This window comes from Labeo rohita, unplaced genomic scaffold (genome assembly GCF_022985175.1).
Source record: "Labeo rohita strain BAU-BD-2019 unplaced genomic scaffold, IGBB_LRoh.1.0 scaffold_225, whole genome shotgun sequence".
In the NCBI taxonomy this organism is placed as follows: Eukaryota; Metazoa; Chordata; class Actinopteri; order Cypriniformes; family Cyprinidae; genus Labeo; species Labeo rohita.
In genome coordinates, this window is record NW_026128495.1 from 45127 (window position 1) to 60092 (window position 14966).

The 14966-nt window shown below is 40.7% G+C and overlaps 1 protein-coding gene across 1 annotated transcript; it reads right to left on the minus strand.

The window, feature by feature from the left end:
- Positions 1-9231: 9231 nt before the first annotated feature.
- LOC127159531 (lectin-like) lies at positions 9232-13793 on the minus strand. The gene is made up of 6 exons (XM_051102340.1): positions 13715-13793; positions 12321-12396; positions 10299-10444; positions 10062-10202; positions 9839-9953; positions 9232-9682 (listed from the first exon to the last, which is right to left on the minus strand). The coding sequence occupies exons 1-6, from the start codon at positions 13715-13717 to the stop codon at positions 9609-9611; spliced, it is 555 nt and encodes a 184-aa protein (XP_050958297.1). The 5' UTR covers positions 13718-13793; the 3' UTR covers positions 9232-9608.
- Between the last annotated feature and the right edge of the window lie 1173 nt (positions 13794-14966).

Consider the following 14966-nt stretch of genomic DNA (forward strand, 5'->3'; position numbering starts at 1 on the left):
CCACAGCTCGCAAGAAGGCTGCAAGGAAAAGGCGCCGTAAGGACACAGCTGAGTTTCCCGAGTCAAGTCAAGTTGTGCCTGCGTGCACGGAGTCCAGTCACGTGGCAGCTGTGGTTACTGAGTTGAGTCCAGTTACAGCTGTAGCTTCTGAGTCAAGTCAAGTCACGGCTGTTGTTCCTCAGTCCTCAGTCTCAGTCAGGCTGCAGCTGCATCTTCTGAAGCAAGTCAAGTTGCAGCTGTATCTCCTGAGTCTAGTCAAGTTTCCGAGTTCAGTCAAGTTGCAGCTGCGTCTTCCGAGGCAAGTCTAGTTTCAGCTGCCTTTCCTGAGTTTAGTCAAGTGGCAGCTGCACTTCCTGTGTCAAGTCAAGTTACAGCTATGGTCCCAGTGTCAAGTCAAGCTGCTGCGGTTGTTCCAGTGTCAAATAAAGTGACCGCTGTTGTTCCAGAATCAAGTCAAGCTGCGTCTTCTAAGGCAAGTCACGCTGCAGCTGCGTCTTCTGAGGCAAGTCATGTCGCAGCTGTGTTTACTGAGTCAAGTCAAGTTACGGCGGCGCTTCCCGAGTCAAGTCAAGGAACAGCTACGTTCCCCGAAGCAAGTCAAGTGGCAGCTGCGACCCCAGAGTCAAGTCAAGTCAAAGCTGTATCCTCTGAGTCAAGTCAAGTTCCGGGTGTGTCCCCTGAACCAAGTCAAGCTACGGCTGTTGTTCCAGTGTCAAGTCAAACTACGGCTGTCAAGTCAGAGCTATCGTTCCTAAGGCAAGTCAAGTTGCAGCTGTGTTTCCCGAGTCAAGTCAAGCTTCCAAGTCTAGTCAAGTTACGGCTGCTGTTCTAGTGTCAAGTCGTATGACAGCTGCTGCTGTTCTGTCTCAAGTCGTATGACAGCTGTTGCTCAGCCATACAGCCATTTCCTGAGCCAAGCACGGTCAAGATGGCTGTCACTCCAGAGCCACTGCACAAGATGGCTGCCACGCCAGAGCCACCGCACAAGATGGCCGCCACGTCAGCCAAACCACAGCCTGCTAAAGCCTCGTCCGCCAAGCCAGCGCCCGCCAACGCCACATCAGCCAAGCCACATCCTACTCAGGCCAGCTCAGCCACGCCATCGCCTGTACACGTTATGCCTTCTGCTCCTGAGTCTGCACCCATCATGGCCATCCTTCCTGAAGTGGTTTCTGAGTCAAGCAAAGTTCAAACCACGGTTCCTGCGCTAAACCTATCCAAAGCTGCTGCCGTTCCTGAGTCAAGCAAGCAAGAAAAAGTACAGTCAAGATTGAGGTTCTAGTATCAAGTAAAGTCAGAACGGTCCTTCCTGAGTCAAGTCAAACCACAGCTGATCTTCACGAGCCAAGTCAAGGGATTGCTACTGTCCCAGAGTCAAGTCACGTCACGGCCGAGTCAGGTCACATAAAGGCCGGGTCAAGTCACGTCACGGCTGGGTCAAGTCACCACTCGTCAGACCATCCCGAGCCAAGTCACCTGTCTTCTGACGGCGCAGAGCCTCACCATGTCTCGTCCCCCATGATCATGATGGCCAGTAGAGAGATCCTACCATCCGCGGATGCTCTTCCCTTAATGGCGGTAGCAATTTGGTGTGTGGGCTGTATACTGTGTTCCTGAGATCAAGTCTGTTCACAAATCTACACCCGAGGTCACTTCTGACCCCTCGCCTACGCCAGAGATCTTGTCTGCTCACACGTCCGCCACCGAGGTCTCGTCTGCTCTCAAGTCAGCCATTAAGATCCCGTCTGGCCTCAAATCCACTCCCGAGGCCTTTCTCACCAGAGAGACCGCGCCCATGCCCCCAGAGGTGTCAGCCCCGGCTGTAGAGCCTCTTATGGGGGCGGCGTTAACCCATAAACTCTCTGCTTCTGCTTCTCCCTCTCTTCTGTCCACCTCCTCTATCCCTGCTCTCCCCAGGTCCCGGGCCGTGACGCAGTTACCCGCGTTGCCCTGGAAGGCTCCTGCACACCCTCCAGAGCCGGAGCTCAGTCCAGCTCGCCCTCCAGAGCCGGAGCTCAGTCCAGCTCGCCCTCCAGAGCCGGAGCTCAGTCCAGCTCGCCCTCCAGAGCCGGAGCTCAGTCCAGCTCGCCCTCCAGAGCCGGAGCTCAGTCCAGCTCGCCCTCCAGAGCCGGAGCTCAGTCCAGCTCGCCCTCCAGAGCCGGAGCTCTGTTCTGCGCGCCCTCCAGAGTCTGCGCGCCCTCCTCCTCCAGCGCGCCCTCCAGAGTCGGCTCATCCTCCAGCGTGCCCTCCAGCGCGCCCTCCTGAGCCCGCATCTATTCAGCCATGGCCGCCCGGACTATACCCTGGGCCATGGCTCCCGGACCTCCCTTACCCGCCATGGCCACCCGAATTATACCCTTGGCCATGGCTCCCGGACCCCCCTGACCCGCCATGGCCGCCCGGACTATACCCCTGGCTATGGCTCCTTGAACTCTCAGATCCGCCATGGTCCATGGACCAGCTCTGGAGGCATCACCCTGCTTCCCTGATGTCTGCCTTGTGCAGCCTCCAGGGCGCCCACCCTCCCACCCCATTGTATGTAATTACGGCGCGAGTCGCGCCTTAGGAGAAGGGGGGGGTAATGTCAGGATTGTGTTCTGTTTAGTCTTGTGTTTCCTAGTGTTTTTTCCCTTCTGTTTCTAGTGTTTTTGGTTTAGTCCGTGTCTCCCCCCTAGGTTTTGATTATGTTGGTTTAGTCTTGCCCATATTTGTACTTCCCCTCGTTTGCTCATTTGTGACCACTCCCCTGTTTCTGTGTATTTAAGTTTGGTTGTGCCCCTTGGGGTTTGTCGGTGATTGTATTGTTTCACAGTGTTTACGTCGTCGTTGCTGTTCCCTGCTTTTGGTCTTCGTGTTTTGTTCTTTTTGTTTTGTTTTAATAAACGTGCATGGATTGGATCTCCGCTATCCTGCTATTTGTTTCCGCACACGACGACAACCCTGACACCCTCATTTGTGAGGAAGTCTGGCGTAAAATGATTGGCACAAACATATAGGACTTTACCAGGACATTTCCTAAACCACAGTGTCCTCTGTGTCTCAGATAGAGGCAGTCTGTGGAGACTCCTGTTTGTTGGTGCATCCCAAAACACAACACTAATGCCTCTTTGGCGCGGACATTGTATATTTCCAGCAGCTATAGCAAGAAAACAGTAATGCCGGACTGCTGCTTCTCACTCAGGCATGTGTTCATGCTAATAGGGCAGAGATCATCACAAATAGGTGGGATTTCTCCCTGCGATGACGCCAACGTAGGGAGAAATCTGGAATCGCATGTTCAGAGAGACTGTTCATGATTTATTGGGATTCTAAAAAAATAGTGGATGGATTTCTTCTTGCTATTATTTTCTGCAAAGAAAATTTGGCTTATTAACAAAATGGGGAACTGCTCTAAATCAGAAAAACACCCAAGATTAAGGCAACAGACTGTAGTCAAAATACACATGATAGTGGTGCTTTGAGTGTTACAATTCTAGGTGAAAGCCTCCCAAGAAGTGGAGAAAAACTGATTGGAGCTTGTTCAGTAAATGGGAGTGGGAGACAGAGACATGCCACTAGAAACAAAAAAGCAGAGGAAGCCAAAGCTGCAAACCACAAACCAAAAAGAGGAAACAAGTAGAGAACGACATGCAGGCAATGAGTAGTAAGCCCCCCTCGTACGGCACTGCTGCCACAAAAGGGGAAGTTGCTCAAGTGCATAGAGATTCTGCAACACCTCTGCCTAGTTAGCAAGTTTAGCGGCTAAACGCGGCTACAGTAAACAGGCTCGTCTCTCCACAGAGAGAAGAGAGGGGCGGGGTGAGCAGAACTCATTTGCATTTAAAGCAGCCTCGACCAGAATGAGATGATTTTTACAGAGCTGATTTTGACAAGGTAAAAAGGGTGTTGTTTTACACAACCATTGAGAATTTTTAACCAAAGTACATTATAGACTTTTCATTAAGACCCTAAAGAATCATATCAACTTGTGGAAAATGGGCATCCGATGACCCCTTTAACGAACCTCTCAGTCAAGTGTTTAGAGGGGTTAAAGGTAAAGCTGTAAAGCCATCTCTTAGTGGAGCTCACAATAGGTTTCTATGGCCCCTTCTAGTGGCTGATATGAGAACTGTAATGATAAAATATATGTGTAACAGTACTGTGACAAAAATAAAAGCACTTCCCCCCCAAATATGTATTCATGCAGCAGTTTAAGTCAATCCAGTCAGTTCAATACAACAACTGACAATTTTTTATTTTAATTATTTTAATTAATTTTTAAAACACAAAACAATTTTAATGTTTCATATAATGATACCTTGATGAAACAGTTCAGTCTAGGCCTACTCAAAGACTATAGAATACCCAAGACGTGTCACTCCTATAGTTTTGAAGATGGAAAAATGCACCGCTCGTTATGGACGTAAAATCCCGAATTCAGAATAAATGAGCCAATCACTAATCAGTAAAGTCGGCACGCCACAGCAGCTGCAGTTAGTGCGCTCAGTACTGTTAGACTTAGAAAAGGCCAAAGTCCCTTTAAGACAAGTCATTTCACTCGGCGGTCATCTTTGAAACGTCTCTCAGGCAGGCAAGTGCAGCTCCTATCTCTTTGAATGGGGAAACATCAAATTTGGCTTATTAACAAAATGGGGAACTGCTCTAAATCAGAAAAACACCCAAGATTAAGGGAACAGACTGTAGTCAAAATACACATGATAGTGGTACTTTGAGTGTTACAATTCTAGGTGAAAGCCTCCCAAGAAGTGGAGAAAAACTGATTGGAGCTTGTTCAGTAAATGGGAGTGGGAGACAGAGACATGCCACTAGAAACAAAAAAGCAGAGGAAGCCAAAGCTGCAAACCACAAACCAAAAAGAGGAAACAAGTAGAGAACGACATGCAGGCAATGAGTAGTAAGCCCCCCTCGTACGGCACTGCTGCCACAAAAGGGGAAGTTGCTCAAGTGCATAGAGATTCTGCAACACCTCTGCCTAGTTAGCAAGTTTAGCGGCTAAACGCGGCTACAGTAAACAGGCTCGTCTCTCCACAGAGAGAAGAGAGGGGCGGGGTGAGCAGAACTCATTTGCATTTAAAGCAGCCTCGACCAGAATGAGATGATTTTTACAGAGCTGATTTTGACAAGGTAAAAAGGGTGTTGTTTTACACAACCATTGAGAATTTTTAACCAAAGTACATTATAGACTTTTCATTAAGACCCTAAAGAATCATATCAACTTGTGGAAAATGGGCATCCGATGACCCCTTTAACGAACCTCTCAGTCAAGTGTTTAGAGGAGTTAAAGGTAAAGCTGTAAAGCCATCTCTTAGTGGAGCTCACAATAGGTTTCTATGGCCCCTTCTAGTGGCTGATATGAGAACTGTAATGATGAAATATATGTGTAACAGTACTGTGACAAAAATAAAAGCACTTCCCCCCCAAATATGTATTCATGCAGCAGTTTAAGTCAATCCAGTCAGTTCAATACAACAACTGACAATTTTTTATTTTAATTATTTTAATTAATTTTTAAAACACAAAACAATTTTAATGTTTCATATAATGATACCTTGATGAAACAGTTCAGTCTAGGCCTACTCAAAGACTATAGAATACCCAAGACGTGTCACTCCTATAGTTTTGAAGATGGAAAAATGCACCGCTCGTTATGGACGTGAAATCCCGAATTCAGAATAAATGAGCCTCTCCATATGGTGGACTTCTGTGGTGCCCCAAGTTTGAACTTCCAAAATGCAGTTTAAATGCAGCTTCAAAGGGCTCTAAACGATCCCAGCTGAGGAAGAAGGGTCTTATCTAGCGAAATGATCTGTCAAAATGACAAATTACAGTTAGGATAGGTCGAAAAACTCCCATCTCATTTTCTCCTCCAACTTCAAAATCGTCCTACAACGGGCGATTGACCTTCTTTGTACATTCACTTTGTAAACACAGGGTCGGTACTTCTGCAGCGATGTAGGATGATTTTGAAGTTGGAGAAGAAAATGAAATGGAGTTTTTCGACCTACCCTAACTATATGAAGATAATTCCTGAAATGTTCTCCTCAAAAAACATAATTTCTTTACAACTGAAGAAAGACATGAATATCTTGGATGACAATGGGGTGAGTACACTCACCTAAAGGATTAGGAACACCTGTTCAATTTCTCATTAATGCAATTATCTAATTAACCAATCACATGGCAGTTGCTTCAATGCATTTAGGGGTGTGGTCCTGGTCAAGACAATCTCCTGAACTCCAAACTGAATGTCAGAATGGGAAAGAAAGGTGATTTAAGCAATTTTGAGCGTGGCATGGTTGTTGGTGCCAACATCCAGTATGCGGCAGTCCTGTGGGCGAAAATGCCTTGTTGATGCTAGAGGTCAGAGGAGAATGGGCCGACTGATTCAAGCTGATAGAAGAGCAACTTTGACTGAAATAACCACTCGTTACAACCGAGGTATGCAGCAAAGCATTTGTGAAGCCACAACACGCACAACCTTGAGGCGGATGGGCTACAACAGCAGAAGACCCCATCGGGTACCACTCATCTCCACTACAAATAGGAAAAAGAGGCTACAATTTGCACGAGCTCACCAAAATTGGACAGTTGAAGACTGGAAAAATGTTGCCTGGTCTGATGAGTCTCGATTTCTGTTGAGACATTCAAATGGTAGAGTCAGAATTTGGCGTAAACAGAATGAGAACATGGATCCATCATGCCTTGTTACCACTGTGCAGGCTGGTGGTGGTGGTGTAATGGTGTGGGGGATGTTATCTTGGCACACTTTAGGCCCCTTATGGCCAATTGGGCATCGTTTAAATGCCACGGCCTACCTGAGCATTGTTTCTGACCATGTCCATCCCTTTATGACCACCATGTACCCATCCTCTGATGGCTACTTCCAGCAGGATAATGCACCATGTCACAAAGCTCGAATCATTTCAAATTGGTTTCTTGAACATGGCAATGAGTTCACTGTACTAAAATGGCCCCCACAGTCACCCAATAGAGCATCTTTGGGATGTGGTGGAACGGGAGCTTCGTGCCCTGGATGTGCATCCCACAAATGCTATCCTATCAATATGGGCCAACATTTCTAAAGAATGCTTTCAGCACCTTGTTGAATCAATGCCACGTAGAATTAAGGCAGTTCTGAAGGCAAAAGGGGGTCAAACACCGTATTAGTATGGTGTTCCTAATAATCCTTTAGGTGAGTGTATATTATCTGTAATTTTTTGTTCTGGAATTGAACTACTCTGTTAAATACTTAGACAAGGAGAACACAATGACAAAACCAACCAACGAGCAAACAGAGCTGAGAATCACATGGCAGGACAATGAACCAGTTAGAACAAGACACATGAGCTAAAAATCAGTCTTTTGGATTATGGCTAGAAGGGATACAGCTAAGATGGGAAACTAACAATGAAATTGTTGAATTGTTCTACCTATTAGATTGTTTTTGATTGATAGCACCGCTATCATGAAAAACTTTACATGGAAGAGAACAGAGAGCTATTATCATCAATAATTAAATGACACTCCGTTATCAGTTTCTAAAGTAGTTACATACAAACTATTTATGTTAAATGTCAAAATACTGTTTGTGTGTACTGTGTAACAAGGCATGAAAAAATGCAGAACTGTTTTGCACACAATTTTAAACATTTCTGAAGGTTTAGTTGTGGACTATAGTTCCTGAAGAAATTAGACTTTTTTTTTTTTGCTGCAAGAAGAAAACAAAGTCGAGATGCCTGCAGAACATCTGAATCTTTTTTTAGTCTGGACAGAGATCAGATATAATACATCATGGAGACATCTATTTGATGTCTGCATTTACATTACAGATGTCTGTCAGATGTTTGTACACAGCAGATGCTTTCCAGATCAAGTGATCTTTAACAGACATCTTGCAGATGTACATGTGCTTTCTGGGTAACTTTCTCAAACACGCAAACCCAGATAGCACACGTACATCTGCAAGATGTTTGTTAAAGATCACTTGATCTGGAAAGCATCTGCTGTGTGCAAACATCTGACAGACGTCTGTAAGATGTCAGTTTTACATACTTTCTAAATCATAAACATCTTAAAGACATCTAATAGATGTCTAATTGACATCTAATAGGAAACGTCCTATAGACGTATTGCAGATGAGCAAACACTCTAAAAAATGCAGATGTCTTGCAGATGTAAATGTCTTGCAAATAGACATCTCCGAGATGTACCTGTGCTATCAGGGAAGTAACTTCTTCAGTTGTTTTCTATAAGATAAATGAAATATTTCATCAGTTCCTGCTGTCACAACTCTGATATGAATGAATAATAGGCCTGCAAAAATAATAAACTGAAAAATTACACTTGTACAATTTTTTAGAAAGAATATACTTTGCGCTTAAATGAGCCTAAAATACAAAATAATAACCCTAATTAGGGAAAGTAAAAATAAATTTCCAAAACAAACATGTGGATGTTCCAAAACAATACAAATGTGGATTTGTAAAGTCATAATTTTATTATGTAATACTGTTTTGATCTGTTTGCTTGCAGTAGTTTCTTTACTATTTTTCATAGTGTGATTTTTGCTGGGCTAAAACAAGGGTCAGTCTGACTCACAAACATCATTTATTATAATTATTTATATTAGTATATGGGGAAACAGTCCAAAAATATATTGTCCCTGTCCCTGTTTGTAAATAATCACAAGAAAGAAAATGATATTTTAACAAAATGAGGAAAATTTCAACATCTTCATCCTGTTCAAAAGTTTTCACCCCCGGCTCTTAAGGCATCTTGTTTCCTTCTGGAGCATCAGTGAGCTTTGAACCTTTTTTAATAGTTGTGTTTGAGTCCCTCAGTTGTCCGCAGTGTAAAAAGATGGATCTCAGAATCAAACAGTCACTGCTGGACAAGGTTCAAATATGAAAAAGATGCTGGAAAACTGAAGAATCTGCAGGACCTGGAGGATTTTTCTGAAGAACATTGTTTAGTTTAGCTTTTCAGAAAAAACAAGGGACTCATGAACAATCAACACAAAACAAAACAAAACAAAACAGAATTTGGGAAAAAAACAGTCGTAGATCATCCAAGGAACTACACACAGTATTAAGAACAAAGGGTTCCCAAGCTTCTTTTAATAATTTCAGCTATTTTATTATTATTATTTTTTTTTTTTTTTTGAGTATATGTAAACATCTTTTATGTAAAATATCTTACTCAGGACAGTGCTAAATAAAAAATAACATTAAATTTCTATGATCTCTCTTATTTTTTTTAATTATTCCCATTTTCACAGATTCTGCAAGGGGTTCACAAACAGAGATTTAAATGGCATTTTGACTAACTATCCCCAGTTTCCATTTCAGAAATCTGGTCTCCTTAATATTTATGGTCATTATAATCAGACAAACAATAAAAAAACAAAATCATCTAATAATTTTGATTGTAAATTCTTTTTATTATCATTTTCAAGCTATCCGAAGAATTGTTTTAGATTTTTTTATGTTTTATATTATTTGAGATTTTTTTTTGTTGTAAGTTTTTTGTTGATGCAGAGAAAATAATTTTATTCAGAAAGTTTAATGGGATGATACCCAGATAAAACTCCATCTTCTCAGGGCCTGGTTTCAAGATGGTATTTTGAAGGCACATATGTAGTTTTTCTTGTAAGAACAAGCGTCATCATTCCATCTACCAGTCTCTGAAAATGTGAGGGACAGTAAAAGATTATTGTACCTTCTGCAGTGTGTCTCACTACATATTCCTCAGAGCATCACTGTAATAAATCATTTAGCAAACATTTAGTTAAAATTGAATGTGATTATCTTATAACCCATTAGGGTCTCTCTGTTCTTACCTTTCCAGTTCATCTCCAGGCATTCCTCTTTGCTATTGTATATGTTGGTGGGCTCACCAGTTGTCCAAATTTCATAGTCCCAGAAGGATCCATCAAGCCAAAGAAATTTACCAGACTGAGTGAATGAGAGAAGATTTTAATGAAGAATGTCACTGAAAATCAGGAAATAATGACAATTTATCTTTGCTCTCACTCTTTTTTTTTCAGGTCTTTTTTTTTGTACCTGAAATAATTCAAAGGCTCCAAGCCAGATGCGCAGGTTGTTTGGGTTGAATTTTTTCACAATGTCGAGCAAGATCTCATTATGCTTTTTATTATGCACTGACACCAGGTGTGCACCAGGGGCTTTCTCCCGACAGCTGAACTGGACATGAAAAAAGGAAGAACATTTAATGACTACAAATTACATTGATTTATTTTTTATTTTTTTGTAACATTACATGACATAAAAAAAAACTACCTCAGCATCACTGAAGTTAAGAGGCTGGTTGTAGTATCTGACACAGTAATTGTCCATTTTGTACCAATGCTTTTCGAAGCCGTCCACATTACAACTTGTAGGCTTAGGACACCGCACAGTGACATTTGTACGGCCAGCAGCAAACCCTAAATGACAGAATCACACATTTGAGCTCTGAGAATTTCATAAATATGATATGTGGGTAGCATTTCTTACCTGCTTGAGAGGTAAACTTGTTATATATCACTCCGATAATCTACTAATTGGAGAAGGGTCTGGCTGCAGACATGCACGTGCACTCTCAGACAACTGCACTTCCGGAAGTGACGTCACTTGCAGTCGATTTTATTTTTACTTTATTTTATGTTTTTTTTTTTTTTTTATTGAATCTCTCAACATTTTACAACAGTAGCCAGGTGGTGAAGACAAGAAAAAATAAACTAAATTACAGTGCCACTCGCAATTGCCACCTGCACTCTCAGCTACCTGCAACGTCACTTGCAATCCACACAAATGGTGCGTGTTGCCAATGGACACAAGATGCTGTGGTTGTTAAAAGATTAAAACTAATTTAATAGCATGATGTACAGGGTCCTACAAGTCATCTAGGAGATAAAAACAAGACCCGCAAATCCGTGGCCACAGAACAGCAGAATATGAACGCAATGCGCAAAGTCTCTTGTTAAGCTTTTTCCTCCTGTAGAAAACCATTAACACTTGAAATGGCTTAATGTAATAAGATACATTAAGTGCCATTAAACGATCAAATTTGTAATATAGTTTATTAATTTAATGTACTTCAGGGCAAGCATATGGCCACGAATGCGCAAACTTTCACTTTTATACTTGCCCAGCAAACGCTTAATGTGGCAAAACAGACTAAGATGATAAAGCCCAAATTCAATATAAACCTTATGGTTGTCAAACGATATAACAGCAGATATGAACGCGCCATAAGGAAGGCATTAGGTGATATTAAAAGGACCTACCCTGTAGGCAAGCAGACGTGCCCAGAACGTAATGCGTTAATAGACGTTTTCCTCCCATAGAAAATCAATATAAACAAAAGACAATGATATAAAACAGCTGTAGAGATTATTCTTTATGGGAAAATGCGAATGTATGGGGCATTGCGTTTATTCTGGGCTCACCTGCTTGTGTGTAGTTGTTTTAATAATGAATAGGAGCATATTGAGTTTAGTCTTTTTCATCTTAATCCGTTATGCCACATTATGCCACATTATGCCACGTTTTGTGACGGAAAACACTATATAGCCTACATATACATTATATTAATAAACTGTCTATCGAATTTGATCTTTTAATTTCATTTTAATACATTGAGCCATATTAAGTGTTAATGGTTGTCTATGAGAGGAGAACGCTTAACGAGTGACTTCATATTCTCTCGTTCATATTCTGCTGTTCTGTGGCCACGGATTTGCGGGTCTTGTTTTTATCTCCTACAGATGACTTGCAGGACCCTGTATATTATGCTAAATTAGTTTTAATCGTTTAACTAACACAGCTTATTGTCTCCACTGGCAACACGCACGATGTGTGTGGATTGCAAGTGACGTCGCAGGTAGCTGAGAGTGCAGGTGGCGATTGCGAGTGACATTGTAATTTAGTTTCTTTTTTCTTGTCTTCACCACCTGGCTACTGTTGTAAAATGTTGAGAGATTCGATTAAAAAAATAATAAATATATAAAATAAAGTAAAAAATAAAATCGACTGCAAATTACGTCATTTGCGGAAGTGCAGGCAACTGAGTGTGCAGGTGTCTGAGAGTGCAGGTGCATGTCTGCAGCTAGACCCTATTGACTAATTCGGTCACTGTGTACTCAAAGCTGTGTACTCAAATACTTTACAAACCATATGCACAAATTATATGGTCACATGCTTTTTGTTAGCGACACCTGGTTTAACTTCAATTATTATCAGAGGCTCATTACAGAACTGGCCTGAAGTAATGGGTTGAAAATTCAACATAAATATATTTTAATATGAATAAAATGTTACCTCTCTTCATTATTAAGAAGTTTCCACTCTCAAAAAGGAGAGTCAGCAACAGAACGCTAGTTGATCCTGATTTGAACTGAAGTGGAATATGATTATTAACAACATTATTTTTGACCAACATGCTCAAATGTTTATATAGTGGCATGTGAAAGTTTGGGAACTCCCCTGCAGAATCTGTGATAATGTTAATAATTTGAACAAAATAAGTGAGATCATACAAAATGCATGTTATTTTTATTTTTGTTTAACACTGTCCTGAGTAAGATTTTTTACATAAAAGATGTTTACATATAGTAGACAAGACAACAAAGCTAAAATTATTCAAATAACCCCCTTCAAAAGTTTGTTGTTCTTAATGCTGTGCGTAGTAAAATACTATTTTTGTTTGTTTGTTTGTTTGTTTGTTTTGTGATAGTTGTTCTTTGTTCTGAACAGTTAAACTGAACAATGTTCTTCAGAAAAAATCCTCCAGGTCCTGCAGATTCTACAGTTTTCCACCATCTTTTGCATATTTGAAGCCTTTCCAGCAGTGACTGTATGATTTTGAGATCCATCTTTTTTACACTGAGGACAACTGAGGGACTCAAACACAACTATTAAAAAAAGGTTCAAACATTCACTGATGCTCCAGAAGGAAACACAATGCATTAAGAGCAAGGGGGTGAAAACTTTTTGAATTTGAAGATAAAGGTAAATTGTACGTAATTTGTCTTCCCGGGAAACATGCAAGTATCTTCTGATGCTTCCGAAGGGCAGTACTAAATGGAAAAAAATGATATTTCAACAAAATGAGGAAAATTTCGACATCTTCACCCTGTTCAAAAGTTTTCACCCCTGGCTCTTAATGCATCGTGTTTCCTTCTGGAGCATCAGTGAGCTTTGAACCTTTTTTAATAGTTGTGTTTGAGTCCCTCAGTTGTCCGCAGTGTGAAAAGATGGATCTCAGAATCATACAGTCACTACTGAAAAGGGTTCAAATATGAAAAAGATGCTGGAAAACTGAAGAATCTGCAGGTCCTGGAGGATTTTTCTGAAGAACACTGTTCAGTTTAGCTTTTCAGAACAAACAAGGGACTCATGAACAACCATCACAAAAAAAAATAAAAAATAAAAAAAACAGTAGTAAATCATCCAGGGAACTACACACAGTATTAAGAACAAAGGGTTCCCAAGCTTCTTTTAATAATTTCAGCTTTTTTATTATTATTATTATTATTATTATTATTATTTTTACTCAGGACAGTGCTAAATAAAAAATAACATGAATTTTGTATGATCTCTCTTATTTTGTTAAAATTATTCCCATTTTCACAGATTCTGCAAGGGGTTAATAAACTTTTCACATGCCACTGTATATATATATATAGAGAGAGAGAGAGGATACAAGGACTTACCATTGCAGTTCATCAGTTTCTGTCCTCACAATAAGTTTTGCTTCTGTCTCACCTTATTTTATACCTGTCCATTTCGATTTCACAACTCCTCCTCTTTCGCGGACTTTCGGGTCTAGAATAGTTTTTTATTCTTCATCACACAGGAAACTGTTTCAGACACCTAGAGACTGAAGCATTTTAAAAAGAAATATATATAATATATAATATATAATGTATATAATATATACCGCATCCCTGTCAGCATTGTAATAGGAAAACAAGGTAAAACTGATTTTGTAGACAGCACATTAGTCTGAAAGAGGCAATCTGGTAAATGACAAGCATCTGAAAACTTTACTTTACCACACCATACAGTGAAACCAGTATATCTTGTGGTTAAACAGTTGTGAACCTCTTGGTGTCAGCATCCACTTCACGCTGCCAGCAACAGTTGTCAATCTGTCAATCGCCTTATCATTTAATTAAATTTAAGTTTATTTAGCACTTTTCACAAAGCATATTTTTTCAGAAAATGCATGTTTCAGTGTTACAATCAGTAAGTATTCTGTTATCAGCAACAGAATCTGTCAAATGAATGTCCGTATGGCAGTAATTTACAGCTATAAGACAATGCTATGTGGTTATGTGCTTAGTAAACATCATGTTTTCAATTAAGGAGACATACAGAACACCTTAGGCTTTGATTACAGTTTAATGCATAGCTATCCGATCAAGACCAAGATTCATTCTTGGTCTTGGATGGATAGGAAATGGGAAATTTAGTCCGTCAAGTTGCATTAAGTGTAAATAGGGTCAAAATACTTCTCCTATAGAGACATTCGTTATTTGTAATTACTCAGACTTGTGTGTAAACATTTGGGTGCTCGAGATTCCGACTTCATGAAAGGCTCAATAAAGTTATCATGAAAGTTTTTTTAAATTTACTTCAACTTTAGCATGATCGATTTACATCTGTCACTTTGTATCACTTTAATTTTCACAACCACTCCTTTTTCTCTCACATCTCGTTCTCAGCGCTTCATCACATAAAAGCTGGCCTAATGTGGCCTCATGGTGAAACAAAGCAACTTGTATCACAACATAATGCATTAGGTTGCATGAAGCGTTAGTTGTTCTAATTTTCCATTCACTTTTACTGTACTGCTAGAACATAAAAGCGTCAGGAATTGTGTCTTGTTTGTTTTATGCCATTCTTTGCACCTCTCTTTTTGGCTTTATTGCTGGTCTTCTTTAAAACATATCAAAGATAAAG